The 22581-nt window shown below is 38.5% G+C and overlaps 1 protein-coding gene across 1 annotated transcript in view; it reads left to right on the top strand.

Annotated features, from left to right (window-relative positions):
* Sin1 (SAPK-interacting protein 1) overlaps nucleotides 1–22581 on the top strand; it is an 85392-nt gene that overhangs the window by 46638 nt on the left and 16173 nt on the right. Inside the window, exon 2 of the mRNA XM_089231730.1 lies at nucleotides 22001–22366. Coding sequence (XP_089087856.1) covers nucleotides 22003–22366 — 364 coding nt within the window. The 5' untranslated portion in view covers nucleotides 22001–22002. The remainder of the gene's footprint in view (nucleotides 1–22000; nucleotides 22367–22581) is intronic.

Raw genomic sequence — 22581 nt, 5'->3', positions numbered from 1 at the left:
TACAAAAATACGGTGGTATCTCGGCTAAGAGTACGAACATAGTGCCCGCTGGTTTCCGCGCCGTTACATATTGGTTAAAAACTCGAATTTCAAGTTTTTCAACCAATCCATAACGGCGCCGACTCACTGAATCGGAAATCAGCGTGCACTGTTCGTGCCCTTAGAGATTTTTTTGTCTCAATGTTTCAGTCTCTAACGTATATTCTAGTTTATTGATTCTTGACTGTTTTCAGCCATAATCAATGGGATTGTTTGTTTTTTGAGATTATTGACGCAATAAGTGCATTTATAACCGGAGTGTAAGTGGGTTTGTGCTACCCTCCCCCCCCCCTCCCCTCTTGAAAGCCTACGCGAACCAAGTTTGGGTTGCGACTCGTAGATTAACCCTTTAAATGGCATAGTAGAAATGGCCACACTGTATATTGTGGTCAAATATTTGGGAAGCCCGTCAAACCCATTTATATAACTTTGTCAGGAGGAAACTCATTACGTGAGTATTAAATTTATGCAGCGTCGCAATTTAATGCATAAATGATATTTTCAAATTACATTCGTGGGTTTTGCGTTGTATCGTCAATGTGTATCGATGTTCCTCAATCAAGAGTCCGCGAATAAGACGTTAGTTCGTGCAGATGAGACGAACGGTGCACAGGCAGTCATTAAAATTTAGTTAGAAAACTGAATTTAATCAAATGATCGAACAATTTTCACCAACACAATAGAGATATCCACATACTACATTGAAATCCTTAAGGTACTGAAATCATCTGAATGTTGCCTCTGATGGAAATCAAATGGAAGGGGGGTCGGGGAGGCCACAGAGAGCTGCAAAAAATTCGGGGGTCAAGGTATGCTTTTCAGTCAGATATAGAGGAAAAAAACGTGATATGTTCATAATCCAGCGGAACTAACTAACCAGAGCCATCCTAATGCATGGGCTTATCCGGGGCCTCATTTCCATTCGGGGCATGAATGATAATACATCTATAAAAAATAATTCATATACTATAATCTTAATATGTAATACAGAGTACGTAGATAACGGAGTATGTACTCTGTACGGTTCGTCGGTAAAAATGACATTGTACTGGCGAACTGTTGATCCTAGAGGCATACTTCCAATTAGAAAAAGTATCCAAATAAGTGTAACACTCAGACATGACATCAGTATTGAAAGGGGTTGTGTAGTTATAAAAGTAAAAAAAAATTAGCTTTTTATACAATCCCCGTATGCCCGAAAACCAAATCAGCAAGTTGTCCGCGTTTCTAAGTGCAATATTTACCGAGATATTCGAAAAATGAACGAAAGTTGAGGAAAAACGACATTAAATGCGGAACAAAGTTTTTTCCCGCGTTTAAAGCCGCTTTCTCCCAACTTTCTTCTGTTTTCCGAATTCGAATATCTCGGTGAATATTGCTCTTAGAAATGTAGATTTTTTTTTTCTTTGCTGGCATCAGGAGAGACAGGGCAACAAGTTTCTTATTTAGCTTTTGAGCACACGGGGACTGTATAAAAATTTACACAACCCTTTGCAATATGAATAACTTATCTGACGTCTACACGTTATTTGGATAGTTTTTCTAATTGGAAGTATGCTTCTAAGCTAAACGGTTCGCCAGTAATTTGCGTTCCGTTCTGTTAGCTATGAGCCCTGTATATAAATAATTATAGTACTATAATTTTCGAAACTAAGTATCTTGATATGTAAATTGCTATTTCCAGACCAGTCGCGGCCTTGAATGTTACTCTGCTCTGCCTGGGGGGCCATGATGTTGAGATTAGGAGCATAGACTCCCACAAGAAGGACTTAACTCCTAGTAATGTCGATTCAGAAACTGACTTTATTTGTAAAAACTATTCGAAAAACTCAATTCAGTAAGTAGAAAGGGTTTTGATCTTGGTCCAGCGTGCGGGACCCCGATGAGACAAAGGGGCACGAGAAAAAATTTGGTTCGAAGGGAACCATGAGCGAAACTAGAAACAGGTCTATTGAGACAGCTTATATAATACAATGAAACCTGTATGAAACGGAACGTCAAGCGACTGAAATTATTTTCCGTTCTATGAAGGTGCACACAAAAATATATATAAGCAGTGATTTATTTCTGTCGTTTGCGGAAACTTAAATTTTGAGAATATCACCCAAACTACTATAAACCGACGAGTATCGAACAGAGACATGCATATTGTTACGTCGCGCCGCCGGGTCACTCGTCGAACCTCTTCTCACCAGACCCGTCCCGTCGCGCGGATCTCTCCAGGGTTCTTCGCCGAGGACTTGAACATGGGTAGACAATCACACGAACGAGGATTCGAGAACAAATACTCGCTTTTATTTACATGAGCTGCTAAAACTACTGCTAAACTAGAGCAGCCTTCCGAACGTCTTCTCCCTTCGCGTTCTACTTTCCGAGTCCATCTTGAATCTCGTTCTTCTATTATCACAATCGCATGCCACGCGAACCTTGCATGCGTTAACCAAGCCTTTTCAAATTCTACCCTTCGTAACAATATTATCATATTGATTTTTCTTTCACGTTTGCTGCTTCAAATCGCTATACATTTGAAATTTCATATTTAATGTGCTAATAGTCGAACTTCAGTATAAAACGTTCTCCTGAATAGCAATACAATAAACACTTTTGTCAAGAACGAAAAATTTTTAACATTTAAAATAAAAAATTGAGAAATTGCGTACCTTTTTAAAAAATAGTGACAATGAGTTCAACAAGCAGTAGGACGCGGTAGCTCAGATCGATAAGATACTCGCCTAAAGTACCAAAAGATGTTTAGAAGTGTCGCGAGTTCGAAACCCGGCTCGTCCTTGTTAGAAAACTTTCCTGACACGGAGGTACATCAAAAAAGGCGACATGACCGCAGAAAACATTGCTACCGCAGGTAGTCCTCCATCGAAGGGTTAGCGCACCAACCTCTCGATGAGTATAAAAAACAAGCCTGCCGTTCAGAATCGGCAGTAAATTGTAGGCCCCTTTCTAATTAGCCCTCGTGTGCAGAAAATGACCTTGGTGCGACTCGAATGATCAACAACCATTAATGTTCGCGAGAGGAAGATTCCACATCTCTGTGACACTTGAATTTTGCTCAAATCTTGCCTCTATGACCTCCATTTTTGTGTTCAAATCCAAGACGTGGGGTTCTTGCGGCTGGTTGTCATTATACCAAATGAAATGCTAAAACACGGTATCGCTAAATTGCGAGCAATAATTCACAGTCTTCGTCGCCTGAAGTACATAGTTTAAATGCAAATTATCCGCATTTTAACCAAGAAAGAGGAATGTTTTCTAATAAAAGCTACTATTTCTATCGTAGATAAAATGTTAAAATGGGCTTCACTAAATTTTAACTATTAAATCTGCTTCCATCAAGCCCAACCCTTTCTAGAACCGGTTCAGATAAATACTAAGCATTCATCGTTTTTCCAAGAAATGAAAGAGTTTCAAAACAAAAGGGGGATCAGTACGACTTAATTTCCTCCTATATAAAGGATAAAAACTTGACCAAAAATTCTTTCCGTTTCAGCAGGGGTTTTTTTTTTAAAATCTGAAAATTGACTAAATATTCCTACCGTTTTCGCTTTAGACGGTTTCCGTCTTCAAGAGGTTTTCCATAATTGAAAAAGCATTAGTTAACCACTTTATTTTTCTGTTCCGTTCAAGGCAGGTGTCCTTCTTAGACACAGGTTTGCAGTGAAACCTGAAACTTAGATATACTGTACATCGCAAATGAGATATAACCACAGGGTAAAACTCTTTGGTGGACACTGGCAGAACAAAAGAGTCATTCGTACAAGAAGGTTGGCCGCGTTTAAGGAGGTTACTACTGAATAGTTTAAAATAAAAACCTTAATTATTTTTTGGCCGGGAAAGAGGGATGACATCGCCTGAGTAGTGACCGTTAAGTATGAATCTGGAAATAGACGCGAGCGCATTTAATAGACGTTCCCTCGTCGTTTCATCTGATCTGGTTGTAATGATACCGGCTATGAATGAAAAAGTGGGCGTAAGCGATTGTTCTTCGCTAATGAAACAGCTAGTTACAGCTGGTTATATGCTCCAGTGACCGCCACTGTTTCGCGATCCTCGAATGCGATACGCACACATTATCTTCTTTTATCCACGCTTTTCCTTTCTACATTCACTATACATTTACGATTCCTCGCAGTTTTTCTATCTTCGAATGCTAATTCTCTGTCTCTGTTTCTGCCGTAATTTACTGTTTTTTTCACGCTGTAACGTCAGTTTGTCGTTTCGTACACGTTTATTTTCACTTCGGAACAGCTTCATCCTAATTTAATTCTTGTTCTTGGGAAATAGATGATGTAACCGGGGGAGGGGGTGGAAGGGTTTTAGATGTGTGGGTGCTCGTCGTGAGCATTTTGTACGCGATTTGTTTGTTTCAGAATTGATTCTAGTTGTACTCTGCTCTTTACTACAGTATATTGCGGATACATGGGGGTATTTGTATAGAACCGGCCCCACAAAATGAGATATACATCGCAAGAGATACATGCATGTAATCAGATGCTTGATTATATACAGTAAAACCTCCCTTTTACGGACACCAAGAGCACAAAAAAAAAAATTCGTCCGTAAAAAATGCTGTGGCCGTTAGTCAGGGGTTTGAAATGCATGCTTTTGTTATGCAATGGGAAATTATTCATCATCATCATCAACCATTTTCAATCCACTGCTGGATGAAGGTCTTCTCTAAAGTTTTCCATGTTATTCTGTCTGATGCTTTAGCCATGCAGTTGACTCCAACTACTTTTCTGATCTTATCGATCCATCTTGTGAGGGGACGCCTTTTCGGACGCTACCACGGGGTACCAATCTAGAATACTTGTGGTCCATCTGTTGTCCCGTCTTCTTGCAATATGTCCAGCCAATTTCCATTTCAAACGTTTAATTCTTTCCATGATATCATATACCTTTGTGTGGCTTCTTATCCAAATGATTCGTTTTCTGTCTCTTCTTGTGATGCCTAGCATACATCTTTCCATGCTCCTTTGCGTTGTCTGTAGCCTTTGTATCGTCTTGCTTGTGAGTGTCCATGTTTCAGGTCCATAAGTCAGTACTGGTAGCACACACTGGTTAAACACTTCTTTTCAGGCATAATGGCATGTGGCTCTTCAGAATTACCCAGTTTTTGCCAAAAGTGCTCCATCCAATCCTGATCCTTCTGTTTATTTCATTAATGATTCCGTTGTCCATGTGGTAATTTCTTGTCCCAGGTATGCATAGCTTTCTACTTCTTCTATCTCTGTGTTGTTGAGCAAGATTATCCTCTTCAACGCAAAGGGGTTGAACATAACTTTAGTCTTTTGCAGATTCATTTTCAAGCCCACCTGAATACTTACCTTCGCCAGTTCTTGCATCATTTCTTCTAGTTCGTCTGGATTACTGTCGATGGTAACAAAGTCGTAGGCAAAACGCAAATGGTTGAGAAATTCTCCATTTATTTTAATTCCTTTTTTATCCCAATCCAGTTTTCTGAATTCTTCTTCTAAAACAGCGGTAGAGAGTTTTGGTAAGATAGTATCACCCTGACTCCTTTTCCAAGTTTAATTTTTTCTTTTCCTTTATCCGAACGAATCGTTGCAGTTGCTTTGTCATATACTCTTTCTGAGGTCTAAGGATCTTAAGGGCTTATGTGGCCTTGACTTAGCACCATATGTGCTGCCACCTGTTTGCGCCATTCGCACATTATTCGACTATTCCACTGTACAAAGCCGAGAGATTAATACTGTATATCCAAATATTCTGTTCTATAAGAATCACCAAGTTATGTACGAAATCTCAATATCATAAGCCCCAAAGCAGAATGTGCGAAAATCTGCGACGGCAGAAATATGCTACTGCAGAACAATTTGGAAGAATTTTAAGAAAAAGTGCAAAAAAGCAGTATGGGGATTTTTACCGCAGAACATTTCCAGTCAGCAGAACAGTGCTAAACATTCTGCTTTGGGGATCATAAGGGTCCCTATCAGTGTTACCTGAAAAAATAATTTTGAAGAGTATTTCACTCTCCTTTTCAAAATTTAAGGGTAGTTTTGTAAATAGAGAAGGTTCTTTAAGGAAAAACAGGAATATGACTGTGTTTAAAAAATGAAAAAAACTACCTAAAATTTAAAGGATTATTTGCACTCTTCGATGAAATTTGGAGAAGAAAAATTATTTTCTTTTTTTTTTTTCGGAAATCGCGCATAAGTGAACACTGCTCCCTATGCACAGTAGCCTCCCGGGTGGGGTTCTGGCGTTTAGGAGGCCTTGGGTCTTCCCATTCCCTATTAGGAGACGAAGAAACTTACCACATCGAATAACAAATCTTCAACGTTACAATCAGAACCGGACTTTGTCATTTAGTGGCCCTCTTCAGTATTACGAGAGATAATGTGACAGGAGTTAGATCCAGGGATTAATTCATTTTTGCTCTACGCGTCCACCGAAATTCGATTTGGTGAGGGAGGGGTGGGCAAAAGTCTTGGGATTCGTAGAAGTAAAATAATTTTTTGAGGAGGCTCCAGAAAGCAGGGCCATCTTAACGCATGGGCATACTGGTTAGTGTTAGTCGATACGGAGCCTTATGTTAAAAAGCGATATATTTTTCATCAATTGAATTTCAAGTTCTGTCTTTTTAAAACAGTTATCTTAAAATGTTATACGTAGTTAATGCGATATAATCCAGTTTTAAAGCCTCTAATATTTTGCGGCCCCGTGCGATCGCATCTTTCGCACCTGCCAAAGTGCGGCTCTGATTACAATCATATTCACAAAAACAATCATACCTTAATAGTTTCCACTGCAAACTACAAAGAAAGAATATCGTGCCAAGTCAAGGTAGCACTTCGATATATAGTCTTACAAATATGTTCGATTAAGTTTCACAAACACACCGTGGCAATCAATTTGTTGTTTCAGAACTCAATCAATCATTGGCCTCTATCCTCGTCACTGGAATCATCGGGAAGTGCTCTTCCAGGAAGTAGATATTGAACCTCATATAATTCACATAAAAGAATATGGTTGTTCTAAGATTCAGTTCCAACACAGCGACCTCTTCGGCGGCAAATTACTATATAAATGGCAATAAAGTAATATTTCTAACTGTTGATGATCGATAAATACAAGAACTTCAAAAATATTTGCCTCATGTCCATCATTCGAAATATTCGGCTTAAACCTTGAATGCGAAGCTTTGCATACAGATCTGTTTTTTACACTTTCATTGCTGCAACCAAAATTTGAAGATAAAACTTCAGAATCGCCTTTGCATATAAGGTGAGGTCATATTCTTCTCATTTTATATTTTTCATTTGCTTGATAGATGTCTGAAATTAACGACAACAACTTCTTGTTTGTTTCAGAGCATGTGGCTGTCATTTTGCTAATTTGTTAAAATCTTTTGTTTGAATTTCTTCCTTGTTTTTAACCTTGAAGTTTGCAATCTGAATTGTTTTCTTACTACCACAAAGATGATAGTCATATATTTGGAAAGTAATACTATTACCTCAATAGATTTATGTCGTGTGATTTTTGATTTTGCACGTCCTCAATAAGGCCTTATTTCAAGCAGTATAATCCGTAATGGATTTTTTTTAATGATTTTTCTGGCTTCGAATGCTTGCCATTAACTGTAAAAGAAATTATCTGCTCGAAACAAAAATTTGAGCATTTAAGGGTTAATACATATAATATCTGAGGTTATTTTAAGTCTTTATTTGGCAGTTAAATAAAATTATGTATTTTTCAATTTGGTATGCATTGTGATTGTATTTTTAGCCTTGTGAGAAGAAATCTTTTTGGTATACCAATCGAGAGAAAAAGAAAAAAGTCGTCGCCTCGAAGCGAATAAATGTGGCGGCGGCACATTAACGATGTAAATGAAGACAAAAGCAGATTTTGTGAGGAGATTATCATTAACTCGACATTAGATGTTCGTTTTATACTTTCAAATGTCACTCAAACATTGAGTGACGGAAAAGAAGAATCTTATACCTAAGTATTTTATTATTCGGACATAATGTGAGTGACTCGTCCAGTGTCTTGTACGTATTCCCCTCTCTCTCGATTGTGTTTGGTACGAGCTCCGCATTTAATTACAGAGTAGGTCATATTGGCAATCATCACGATGTATCGGATGGATTGTAGCTCCCGGTATTACGCAATAAGCATCTCTATAAGCGAAGAAGCTTTAAATACCCCTGAGGGTCATCCACGTACCAGTCGTGAATAGCTACTTTACCGGTCTGTGCTCGCTATTGCGCTGCCCCCAAAGTGGTGGCGGGTGTATCCGATGATAATAATAATAATATAACCGGTGTTATCGCTCTTTTTCCCTTTCCCCTATCATTTTCTTCTTCTTATCTTATATACATTATAATGGCCGATGTTCAGGTGCTTTAGTTTTATAACTGAGGCGATGATCATTTACATCGATTAGAAACCAATCGTGTATAAACTTCGTGTCTTTATAATGCGCAAAATGTTAATGGACTTGTTCTATTCAGAAGTATTTTCTTTTTGGCAGTGTTGCCAAAATAGTTGATAGAAATTTATGCACGTATTTTTTGACGAGATTCTTCACCTTGTGTTATTCCTTCATCAATAATTCTGTTTTTGTTTGTTTGTTTTTTTTTTTCTTTTCGGTGCGAATATTACACCGCCGATGAATATTTCGCGTACAATGCTCTCTCTCCACGTGATAATGATTCGACCTGTAATAAAAGTAACGTAATGGTGCAGTCTTATGCTTCTTTGACTTCCTCGTGATCTTGGCTCATTGTATTTGAATTGCTTTTACACCTTCGTAACCCATTCGAATGATATTATTAGGGATTTCCCCCCCCCCTTCTTTTAGGCTATTTCTCGTATCTAGGAGTATAATTCATGCGCATGCCTGATATTCTATTTATATGATATCTTTTTGCTCCGGTCTAAACGATTACTGACTCTGAAGGAAAAAAAGAAACATTCGTGAAAAATATTATCTGCATCGAGGTAGACTGCTTTTAGCACAGAAAAACAGATGTTTTTCTGTGCTAAAAGCTTAACAATGGCTGTTTTGAGATAGACGTCCTTTTTTATCAGCCCAATATACCAAGGAAACGCATATTTTTTGGATACTATGTGGAGGTGAACTCGGAAAGAAAAGTCATCTGGTCTCTGCCGAGACTCGAACCCAGGCTCTCTTGCATACCGGGCAAGCATGCTAGATAACTTTTCTTTCCGAGTTCACCTAAGCATAATATTCAGAAAACATCTGTTTCCTTGATATCTTGGGCTGGGAAAAAACCCGTCTTTCTCACATTAAATGTTGTTGTTCGGCATCACTAAGATTTATTAAATGATGACACTTTACTCATACTTAAAAAATTTGATGGCAAATGGCAGCACTATAACATGCATTACGCAGGAAAAAAAACTTCAGATTAGGTTCACAACACATATACGCACATTTTTTTAGTGTGGCCGAGTTGTTCTTTGACCACCCGCGTATGTCTCTTCATTTAGACAGAGCGGTGGGCCATGATCTGCTAAAGAAGAGAAGTGAACAATATTGTATGCATTATTATTGAATATTTGTATGTTTTCAATCGTTATACTTCACACACACATCTGCCACGTCGTTTTCCGAAAGAAAATGGCAGCACTTCCAATACTCTTACGCCTCAGACACTCGTAAACGCGTTTGGGACAAGCGAAATATTTTCGGTATACACCGATTGGTAAGAAATATTTTCAAGATAAATGCTCCGTCTCTCTTTTATTAGTAGTCACCAATTGTTATCGAATGATCCTTCGGTTTTAGAAATGTCATTTGTACGAAGAAACAAGTAATGAACGTAAGAAAGATGCAACATTGATGCTAATATAGGTTGTGTGTCGAGCTACGGGTTTCCGCAGAATAATAAATGGTCCAAGTCATGAGCAAAACATAATTTGTTAAAATTCTTCAATTTCACGAGAAAATGTTTGACTTTCGAGCTTGAAACGTGCGAAAAAAAAAAAGGCAACTCCACGCACACGAATGCTCGAGAGCTTTGGAAACATTGAAACCGGCAGCGATTGTCGTACTGTATTTGCCTTGTAAACAAAAATACTTTTACATATAGTAGCATACATAGCATGCATTGTAATGCAACCTTTATGAGAGTGCGGGCCGCCACATTGGTTTGAAAACGTCTCATGGACCACTTAAGTGATCTGGGAATGTGTTACGAGCCGCTATGGTGATCTGGAGCTGTGTTATGGATGACTTGAGTGATGTGGAACTGTACCGTGGGCCATTTAAGTGCTCTGAAACTGTGCCACACTTCAGTGATCAGTAAATGTGCCGCGGGTCACTTAATACTACACCAATGGTACAGCTCCAGAGCACTGTACCACGGGTCACTTCAGATTACTCAGAGGGCCATTGGTTGAGCATATATGTTGTAATGTTAATCATGATTATTAATTTTTACGAGTAATATTGCTGTTAGGATGTGGAACCAATTTAAAAGTTCTCCATTGTTTTTATACTAGTAGATGCGCCTCGAGATAAGAGGGCCTCGTAATACGAGTAACTTTCAGTAACGAATTTAATGCATGCCTCACCTTGCCGCTATATTAGCGTATGTGCTGCGCTATATAATACAGCCCTAGAAAAAAATACAAACGCAAGAGGAAAATTGCCCAATGAGGTGGCTGAAAAAAGATGCCCTTTAAAAATATGGATGTCGAATAATGTACACGGTGTTTCGAAAAGAATCCCCCAATTTCAAATGCGTATATTACGAAAAACATTGAACAGACACTCGAAATTAATTTTATATTACATATCTAATCACAAAGTATTTTTTACAAATTAAATGAGGCCGAGAAACCACTGTCGCCCGACAGTTTTTCGGGCATTTTCCCATCTCCGACAAACTTTTAATGTTGCCTATCGTTCAAGTCTGGTCCCATTTGGTATATGGGAACAAGCAAAATTTGGCGACGATAGATTGAAAATTGAGATTAGTATAGAGATAGAATATTATATGTATGAGAAAGAAAATCTCAATTTTGTATACATAGGTAAGAAAAAACCTGTTTGAAAATAGAAAAAATTTAAAAAAAAAGTTAAATATATTATATGCGTACGCCATCTGTATATCATTTTAAGAACTACATGTTAAAATGGAAAAAGAAATCGGATCATCACAGGTAAGGATGATTGAGCAGGCTACTACGTTCATCATCTGCGGATGATGGGAGCAAACTGCGGGGTTAATGGTTCGACAGGATAACACAGATTTCCTTTCATTACTTGATTTTAGAAAATTAAATGTTTGACCGTTGGTGCAGACGTTTTCATTGACCTTGATATATATCTGAAGTGTACTTCATTTTACTTCGTGTACATATTTATGCACATTTAACCACGCATTCCCTACATCGTATGTCGCACAATGATTTTTTATCCTCGCGATTATTAGCGACCATATAAAATTTTCAGACGGACAAGGTTTCGTACATCCGGGGATTACGGCATCAAACGAAAGCGACGAATCGGTTTTTTTTTTTTTTGTTCTTTTATATATTAAAAAAAAACCGGATAAGAATTATAAAGAGAGATTTATGCATAAAACAAGAAGTGGGGAAATATTTCGCTGAATACGAAATGCCGTCATTAATAGCTTAAATGCCGTCTCATAACAGAAGAAGGTATTTTATTTTCTTTGGGCATTTAATAAATTAAGATTCTCCTAATAAGACGCTGCGACGGATTAATTTTAAACAGAACCAAATGAAACTCGAGATGTTTTTTAAAGAAGAAGAAAAAACTTTTCAAAGACCCTTTTTAAAATAAAAAAACAGTGAGATGGCGTGTGGAAGAGGTGGATGGGCCCAGAGTTATAGCAATCACCAACAAAAAGCGAAAAATGCTCTTCCAAGTCCCGTAAATTTTTAATGAATACCATTTTTATCCGCTCTTTATTCTCAGTTTCATTATCAGTTTGGGGGCTCTCTTTTGCTACCGACCGAACCATTGTTTTTATATACGTATACGCATTTTTTTGCCTTTGCTCAGTGCTCCTCTCCTGTAGCCATCTTCACCTAATTGCCTGGCATTCCCCCGTGGAGATGGTAATTCTTTTTAATTTTTTTGAAGGTGGTAGGGGGCCACTTCCACCGTCAAATGAAAATAGAAGCTCACACACACACACATAACAAGCTGGAGTGGTGAAAATATTCGTTTTGCGAACTAACTTCTCTCCAACCCTTCGTTTTAAAACTCGCTACATACGCACACCACCACTGCCATCACTCTGCGTGTTAATATAAGGTGGGATCTCGGAGCGAGAGAGAGAGTGAGTGCTAATTATCTGGAGTTACTTTACCAATCCGAACTAGCAGAGCACAAATGCGTTTTGATTAAGGCAAACAGATAATGGACTCTGGCAAACTAATGAATATTTCAAACTTTAATCAAACTGGCTTTTCCTCCCGAGGTATTTTTTTTATTTTTTGGATGCTCCGTCATTTCTCCCCGTGGTGTCTTTGTCGTCCCGGACACCTTGCCCTCTCTCTCACTCTCATAATTATGAAATTCCTTATTTAAAACGTGTGGAAGAGAGAAAAATTAAAAAAGAAAGTGTAAGTAGATACAGTTTTCTCAGGTGAATGTAGAATTGCCTCCTCATCTTTCTCGGAATAAGATTGAACGAGGCTATTCTCATGGTGGAAAATTTTCATTACGTCATACTTAATTTGCGAATCTTCATTCCCCAAGTCGCTTTTCTTCTAAATAAATACGGATATACATATATCCATTTTTATTTAAATATATTTTTCTTGATTAGCGTATATTTTGTGGAAGAGAAGACGCATTGAAGGAAGCCAATGGAGGGGAGAGAAAAAATTAACCTTACGGAGAGGAATGAAAAAAAGCCTTATAAGTAAATGAGTGCGATATGAAATTAATACTCGAAGGGTGGAAAAAAATAAATTCGGTAGTACAGAGGGTTCTCAAGCTGTGCATCGCGGTCCTTGGCTCAGCTCCAGGGAGATTCCTCTTTGGAAGAGATTCTTTGTTAAACAGCTCTGGGGAGCCGGCGAAGCTCGCGCATAATCATTGAATAGGGAAAGGGGGCGCCGCTGGTGGAAAAAGTTTGGGAACACTTTTTTTGCGGTAGTGGATTATACAGGGTGTCTACTCTTGTCATCTTCCAGCGGCCATTTCCTCAACCGTTGGTTTTACAGACAACTTTTAATTGGAAAAATTGTTTCAAATGATTTCACCCATCATCTTGAATGCCTTTCAAATGAAAAAAAAATATCAATAAAAAAAAGTTACAAAAAATTTCAATTTTCATACAGCTTCTCCCCTTCCTCTAACCTCTAATTAAAAGGCCCTGTCTCTCCTGAGGCCAACAAAGAAATTTGTGCTTCTAAATGGAATATTTGTTAAGATATTTGAATGCAAAAAACAGTAATACAGTCAATACAGTACCAAACACAAATTTTTAGTAACCTTGTTTTAGAGAGCTTATAACATATAAACCCTATCTAATCATTTTAGTGTACTTTTTAAAAATAGAAAGTGTTGGACTCTGGCAAAACTAATGTGTTCAGTGAAAATCCGTTATAACGAGTGCGGTTAATAGCAAGAATATCGCTATTGCGAGTAGTTCACAAGTGATTGTCAAAGAGCTAATGTTAAAGATACAAAATTTTTTTTTGCTTATAGCGTGTTATTTATAAGTGAAAATTAGAACACATGCGCTACATTCGACAATTGAAATTCTCAAAAAAGCATGTTTTCCTTTCCCTTTCTTAAACATGAAATGGACTGGAAAAAGTGCCAATTCTTTTAAATTTCTTCACTTTATTTTATTCATAGGTGATTGCAAACGGAGCATATCAGTACTACCCCTTAGATAAGAAGACCACATCCTGTAACCTATATAGGATGTGGAAAAACATTTTATTTTATCTGTAAATGTGTTGGTTGGGGAGGTGGGGTTAGGCTTCAGGTTTTGACATCGTTACCATTTTTCTTGATAAATCCTCCCTCTCTCTCTCTTTTCTTAGAATATTTAAAAACTTGGTCACAGAGCAAACAGGTCTTAATCATTTTCTCTACTTCAAATTTTATTGAACATCTTTACACTGCAACAAATTCTCCATTTGCAGAAACTACTGCATTCCATAAAGTGCAAAATTTTGTTGTACAATTAACATTGTGTATGCATAAGCAGCTAACTCTAGATGCATATTTCAGCAAAAGCAGTTCAAAATATAAGGTAAAAGAAAGGTAACTTTATCTAGTTTTTTCCCCATTCATGTTTCTACATCGCGAAAAACTGAAATTCGTTCATAACGAGAAGTCCGTTGTATCGACAATTTTCCCTGTGATTGTGGAGTTTTACTGTATCTCAAACTTACTATAATCAAACTAGCTTCCCTCCCGAGGTTTTTTTTTTTTTGGATCCTCCTTCATCTTTCCTTTTTTTGTGTCTTTGCCGTTTCGAGCACCTTACTCTGTCTCTCTCTCATAATTATAAAATTCCTTATTTAAAACGTGTGGAAGAGAGAAAAATGAAAAAAATAAAATAACAGTTTTTTCAGGTTATACAGAAATGTCTCCTCATCTTTCTCGGAATAAGATTGTAAGATTGAACGACGTTATTCTCATGGCGGAAAATTTTCATTACGTCATACTTAATTTGAGAATCTTCATTCCCGGAGTCGTTTTTCTTCTAAATAAATACGGATATATATATATATATATTCATTTTTATTTAAACATATTTTTCTTTATTAGCGTATATTTTGTGGGCGAGAAGACGCATCGAAGGAAGCCAATGGAGGGGAGAGAGAAAAATTAACCTTATGGAGGAGTGAAAAAAAAAGCCTTATAAGTAAATGAGTGCGATATGAAATTAAGACTCGAAGGGTGGGGGGAAAAAAATTCGGTAGCGGAATACATTAAGTGTAGCAAAAAAAGGAATGGCTTTTTTTTCTGAACCGAAGGCCCTGCGCGTATCTTCCTTGGGGCTCTCTATTGCTACTTATTTTATTTTATTTTTTTTACTTTGGGGCGCTTTTATGATGGCGCGTAATGGAAAAGCTGTGTCGGAATTAACCGAGGCCCCCATCAATTACAATATTAGAAGCGTCTAATCGCATTAACTCTCTAAGGAATAACTCTGAGGAAGTGGACGGGAGAATGCAATGAATGTGGTGCTCTGTAAAGGCTCTCTCTCTCTTCTCTCCTATTATCGGTTCTTTGTTTGCTACTGGTGCTGATGATGAGGATGATGATGGTATAGCAGTAAGCGAGTGGCTCTTTCTTCTGGTCTTCTTTGCTTGCTTCTTTGATATATAGAAGGGGGGGGGGGGCGATAAATGTCGGACTAACATTCATCATTAAGTAAACACTAGCATTTGTACCTTTTGCCGCCGACGATGGCTCTGTGCTGTCCCTTGCAATTTTTTTCCCTTCCTTCGGGTGCTTTATGACATAATTAGTATTCATCACGTTCGCACACATACTTTGATTATTTTTCTTCGCTTTTTCCCCTCCCGCTACTTTTCTTACGTCGTTTGTCAAATGTCTGTCTATGCGGTCATTATGGAGTGTGTATTCGGTTCCGGTTACGCGTATTCTCCAGCTATAACGCGTTTGTCCGTATTCGGTAGCGCATTTTATAGTAACAGAAGCTCCTAATTTCAATTATTCCAATTCGCAATCATCACTCTGAGAATATTTTTGTAAGCAGACGATTCTTTAGAACAAAATTTTGTTGTTTTTTTTTTTCGGACACAAATTATCCATTTTAGCTCAAATGTTGAACTAAATTCGTACTATTTCCATTCACAGTCTCCTTTGGACTATTTTTTTCTTTCCCCCCCCCCCTCCAGGATCGAGACCATTTCCACTTATTGATGTATGTGTAAATTTAGTGTGCACAAAAAATTTATAAATAAGATGGATCTCCAGACCTGCGAGCCTCCTTCTTCTGAGGGTTCTCTGTGGCCACTTGTTAATTTCTTATGACTCTTGCTTCGGCTTGATTTTCACTTGTGGTCTAATTAGAATACCCCCATGGCCGCCAAGAGATTCTGAGGCCACCATGGTTAAGAACCACTGTGCTAGATAACTCGAGACGCAAATTACCAAAGCCTAGATACTAGGTGGTACATCTAGGAGGCTTTGAAATTACCCACAGACGATATACACGGATTGTTGTCCACCATGAGATGAGATAAGGACCACATATTGCTGAAAAATTAAGCAACAAACTGAAAATTCGTCACTGATGGACAGTAAAAACGAAAAGCTACCACATTTGCATACGTTGCAGGTAAACATAATAAAAAACTATAGTATTACGAAGCAAAAAGTTCGCATAGTAGGATTTTCCGGGTGCTAATACAGTAAATTTGGCACATAAATGGCTTCATTTGAACATGTTCTGGATTTCCTCGCTGGGTTGTTGTAAAGAAAAAGTCGAATAGCAAATCGAAAGATGATTAACTTAAAAGAGGAAATGTACGACATCATTTAAGTGATGATGTGCGATAGACAGCGACAGGATGTCTCGGAGCGAGCACAAACAGTTTGAGGCAGCGTGAGCCCTATAGTCAAACGCTACGTTATTAAGCAAAGAGGGCCTCCGCACGCTGCTCGTGACGTCAGCAACTACTCCATTTTCCCTCAGAATATTCAGGGGGGGAAAATCCCTGCTCGTGACAGCATCATTGTTGTGCGAGCTCAGAATTGGCGATTTCTATGCCCCATATCTAATCACCATGCGATATTTGTGAGCCAACAAGGAAGATTCTACGCCAAAATACGAAGAAACGAAATAGGATACTGTGGTTCAAAATGTGGAAAACTTGCTAGGTAGTTTTAATGACGTTACAGATGAACTTGGCAACCCGTGCGTAGGCCCTCTATCTGCATTGAGCCGTCAGTGAATCACTATCCAAATGAAAGGACAGTGTCCCGAAAACTCGTGAGACGACGTCCAAGTGTCCGCGCTCTTCGCAATGATCATCATTTGTGTTTTTAAGTTCAATGTGGCGGATCGCACACAACTTGTTAACGTGGTTGGCAACGTTGACAGAAAGAGTGTCATCATGCCATAAGGCTCGGTAGGTTAAAAACTTGTTTCTGATGCTCTTAGGCCGGAATCGAACCCGTGGACCTTTACGGTAACCTTCGTACTGGAAGACAAACATCTTACCACTGACGCCTTCTTTTCGTCACTGCACCTGATGCTGTGTTTATGGACGATAACGCAACAGTTAACAAAGTTGCGCTATTTTTTTCCTCCGTTAAAAAGTCTCACCACAGAGAGGAACCTGCATGCAGCGCTACAAATATTCAATCATCACTTTTCATTCATAGTTTGAAAAGTAAATGTCAGTACCAACAAAAATCGCTCAAAATGAGGGAAACAACAACAAAAACTAACGGCCAAGCTCATAATGCTGTTCTTTCCCACTTTTTCGGTGATTTTTTTTGAGTTGAAATATCTCGGCGAATATTGCACTAATTTTTTTTGTTGGCCTCAAAAGAGACGGGGAAACAACTTTTTAGTTGGGTTTTTAAACACAGGGTGTCCTTATAAATTCTTTTTTATTTTGTGACGCTTTTTGTGCTCAAAACTGGTGCAGGGTGATTTCTGAACACATTTTAAGCATCTTTTAATATGAAACCGCGACTCGGCGACGTACAGTTGATGAGATAAAGGCCGAATGAGGATTTACGGGATACCCTGCATAATGTAATAGCTCTTAGGCATAAATTTCCATACTTAAACGACCCGAGAAGTTCAGTGAAGTCTCGCCATTCCGATGGGCATGAAATTTTCTCTATATAGAAGTTTTGACTTTTACTCGCTTTAGCATATCGCTTTACAACTACAGTAGTGGTGGGTGTCTGTAACACCATTAGGGTTTCCATTCATTTCTCCGAAAGCTAATTGGTGGGAAGGAAAAAAATATATATTTTGAAAGAATTGCCTTTATTAGTTGTAGATTTTATTTTTCTGTTTGGATACGTCATCAATATTTGATGTGAATGGCTCTTTTTTTTTCTCTCATGATTATTTCACTGAAGGATTTCATACACACATATACGTACCTTCCTTCCCCTCATATGTATGGTGTATCTATATCTATTGTATCCGTATGCGAGCGAAGACAAAGGGTCGTCTCCCTGTTCCCGAAATGAGAGTATAACTCATAATTTGCATTGAACGCTAACGGCTTCTAATCTGATGAAGGCGCATTGCCATCGTCGTTGCGACGGCACCCTTGGGAAGCATCTTTCCGCATTCTGTTATAATACCGTGTCACTCCTCTCTCTCTATCTCTCTATAGTGCTCTCGGAACCCATCACTGTTAGCTAATGAAGTACTTTCATGCATGTGGTTGTTATGATGCGACGGTGTGACGAAGCTTTAGTTTATAGAGTACTGAATATCCCTCCTCCTCCCTTTTTTTTTTTCTTTTTTAAAGGGGCTTTCTTCGTTTTGGGTCTGGGTCCCATGACTCTCTTAACTCCCTGCGCCCATTATACCGATGGCTCTTCCCTCTTATTCTTTTTTATATGCGTACATATAAATATTTTCAACGGGCTCCCCCTTCCCTTCCCTTTTCTGGTGCTCACTTTCACCACGAAAATGCCTTCCACGTTCGTTATGGACCCGCTCTTGTAGTTTTAATGGCATATTCTGTTTTTTTTAATGTTGTCTTTCGAAATTATTCGATGTCTTTCTTTCTTTCGAAGGTAATTCCGCGAACGTTTCCTCACTTTAATTATGCCGATAAATAGATCCACTCGTGAAGAAAAATGAAAAATTATACATATATATATATACCCCAGATTTAGCACCAGCCCCGCTTATTGCTAAAATTTTCCAGTGAACAAATCTTCCATATATATGGATAACATGCGTTAATTTGTCGTTCAATATAACTCCAAACTCGTTATAGTGCCAAAAATCTGCAAAACGAATGGTGGCGTTACACGAGGGTTCCACTGCACATATCGTCTTCACATAATCAACCCTATGATGCTAACATACGTATCCACAGCTGGAAATTATATTTATCTGAAAATTTTTCTTCGGAGCGAGCGTGGATCCAGAGTGGGCTTATGGGGAGGGGAGATTGCTCTTCCCAAGAGCCAAGTAATATGGAGGAAATTTGTCTGTCCCGTAAAATACGGGATGATCCAATGTACCTACACAATACGTCGTTTCCTGGATTCGCCTGTCTCCGCTCCATTCGCGGCTGAGGATGTCCGTCATCTCTCCATTCTAAGCTGCCTCCACTATCTTCGGCCTCCTAGCTGACGCTAACGGCGGACGCACCGGGTGCCCCAACTTCTCAAGGACTTCGAAAAGCCATGTTGTGTGGTTAAAAAAAAAATATGTTTTGTGTGCCCAAGCATTTTGTGACTTGGGAAGAAAACAATTTTGCGGTTTTCTGCAATATTTGTATGAGAATGGAAGCGTGTGCAGTCTAGTCTAAAATCCCGAGCCGGTCTTCCATGTGAGAAAGTCTCTCCGTTGAGAGCAGGCAGACCTCCAACACGGTATTCACATAACACGAAAATTTGGACATCTTCCATTTTTCGAAATTAGGAAGACAGGTGTAACTCTACATCCAAAGACTAGAAGTCAATAAAAACGAAGTGGCAAGAAGAATGGAAAAACCGGGAAGAAAAATTCACCAAATTCAATCAGAAGTGAACGTGTTCCCAACTATGTGAGTGTGGAATGTGATATATCTCTATAGTTTTGCAACATCGTGCAAGCTTCAAGTACACCAAGAAACTCCACCATTTCAGTATTGCAAGTGCAAATAATTTACAGCTGAGGAGAAACCTGCTCTAAAGCTCCGTTCACATGTGTAAGATTGGGGGTCACTTTTATGATAATTACCGGCATGGCAACTTTTTTCCCCTGGTAGGGAAAAAAAGGTGGGAGAGGAGCTCATCAAAAAAGCCCATTTTTCTTTCGGTGGATTGGTGGTCAACACCCCTTCTCTCCCATAATCCTTTGCGCCGCGAAAACTACTGTAAGCTCCTTCGTCAGCCATCTTGAATCAACCACTTCCGTTCAACAAACGTAACTAGTGACGACTTCCGGAAAGAAGAGGGGGAATACCGGCATAAACTAAACTTCATGTGAATGATTTGTAGTGAAAATCCTCGTTACCTCGAAAACTTCCCAGGATGTTTTATTGCACATGTGAACGGGGCTTTGACAAGAATGCAGCAAAAATATTGGGGACCCTTGTCCAATTAGTAGAGGAAAATTTAGAGAAGTTACACGAGCGGAAATGGCAACTTCACCTGCGTTGACGAGTTTCGCAGACTGCGAATCAGAATCAGAGTACTTGTGTAGATAGACCAGAGGGTGGAATAAGGATTTCGCATTCAGATGTGAAAATGGGATACTGACTTATCGAACGGGAGTGGGGAGGGAAATAAGGCATGTATCCGCATGTCAGTGGTATAACGTAACAAGTTGTTTCGAAAGGTGCCATAATATTATAACTTTTTTTTGTATACAGGGTAATCCATAATTTTCCTTGCCTCATTTTAGTGGCGAACCGTTGATCCTAGAGACATACTCACAATTAAAAAAAGTATCCACAAATAACGTTCTTAGATATGTCATTCGTTTTGCAAGAGGTTTGTGTAGTTGTCAAAAAAAAAATAACTTCGACACCGTCCTCAAAAACCCAATTAAAAAGCTGTTGCCCTGCCTCTCCTAAAGCCAAAAAAAAATCATTTTTAAGTGCAAAAAAACTCGCTGAAATATTTCTCTATATGCCTCTAGGATCAACGGTTCGCCAATCAAGTTCGGCAAGGGGAATTATGGAATCACCCTGTGTATTTTCGTATCTGTATATTTGTAATTGTATTTTTCCATACGTTATTATTTTGATTAAACAAAGTCCCAACCCAACCAGTACGGCAGAAATCACTATTTAATGGTAGGTCGAGGTTGGATTCGGCTTCCGAAGTCGAAGCATGAGTATAACTAACACGAAACACACACAACGTAGACTACATAGGTACATTAGGACCACGCACAACATGTTATACACACACAACACCTTCCGATATGTACCAATTCGTTAGAAATTCTTCAGAGAGATGTTTAAGAGGTGAATGTACGGTCAAGTAGTAGTTTAACAGACGTTTTAATCGCAGAGGTACGATTACCTAGCAAGACTGTCTCTCTTATTCAAGTGTCAATATTGAAGTTTTTAATTTCACGTGTAGAGCTCGGATTTCTATGACTTTGCACATTTCTCTATTTTTACACGATAGAGCATTTTTTCCCCATGATTTTCTGTAATTTTAAGGCATTTTTCCAGATTTTAAAGCTTATTTTCATATTCCATAGCATTATTTTGCATATTTCAGCCCAACAATGAAGAGGGATCCCCTTCCCAAACTCTTCACTAGCTTCATTCCCCACAATTAGCAATTTTTCGATATTTTTAGCAATAATCCACAATTTTACTTGCCTTTAGCATCGTTTTTTGGCAACAATTGGCGATTTTTTGGAGATATTAGCAACAACTGGCAATTTTTTGGCGATATTAGCAACAACTGGCAATTTTATTTGTATGCCTTTGGCATCATTTTGGACAATGATGGATTTCCCGTAATTTCTTCGAGGAAATATGGTCGGCCATTATTATAAAGGCATAATTTTTAGGTTTTTAAGGCATAATTTTTAGGTTTTTAAGGCATATTTAAAGTTTTTAAGGCATATTTAAAGTTTTTAAGGCATAAATGCATTTTTTATGGAGCATATTCTGTCGGTTTTTATTGTCATGGAAATCCTAGCCGTATTCATGTTAATATTTGTGATGTTTACATGTTGAGTTCAATTGATATATTTTATTTTATTGTTAAGTGTGTGTATTTTTTTTCAACAGAAAATAATTTGTTCGTCTTTTATAAAATTTCTAGAAATGGCTTTCTACGACGACAGGAAGTTTCTGTTGTCGCACATCCATCATTCGTTCATCACTTCCGACGACACCGGAGTGTGCGAAGAAGTGATGCTGAACGAAGTGGTCAAAGACAGTCCTCTCTACAAAGAAGAAGAGCTTCAGAGACCAGAGATGAGGATCCTGGAATTCTATTCGTGCGCTCTGGATGCGGACCTTTGGGAAGGAGGACAGTCGTACGATATCGTATCTGACATGGAGCTCATAGGTGCTCATCGATTGAGATCGAACACCGCTCAGAGATTAGAACGGCTCAAGAGAGAGAAGCACCTGCAGTCGCAGATCAAGAACGTCCACTGGAAAGAAAATCGAAACAATATCGAAGGCACGTTTCGCTTTTCAAGCATTTGGTCCACGCAAAATAAATTTTTTGTATGTAGATCCTGTAAATAAAAATATTAGAATAGGAATCCGTACTGAGTTTGAATCCCTAGGTTCAGGGCCGCCCTTGCCAGACGCGAGGCCCGGTGCTAAAATAACAGCGGGGCCAAAGGCGTCTTAATAATTTCGGCATCCAAAGATTCAGACATTATTATACAA

The sequence above is a fragment of the Pholcus phalangioides genome, unplaced genomic scaffold (genome assembly GCF_987345545.1).
Source record: "Pholcus phalangioides strain wild (caught in Gottingen) unplaced genomic scaffold, Ppha-v1.0 ptg000004l_1, whole genome shotgun sequence".
In the NCBI taxonomy this organism is placed as follows: domain Eukaryota; kingdom Metazoa; phylum Arthropoda; class Arachnida; order Araneae; family Pholcidae; genus Pholcus; species Pholcus phalangioides.
This window is presented reverse-complemented; position numbering and strand designations above follow the sequence as displayed.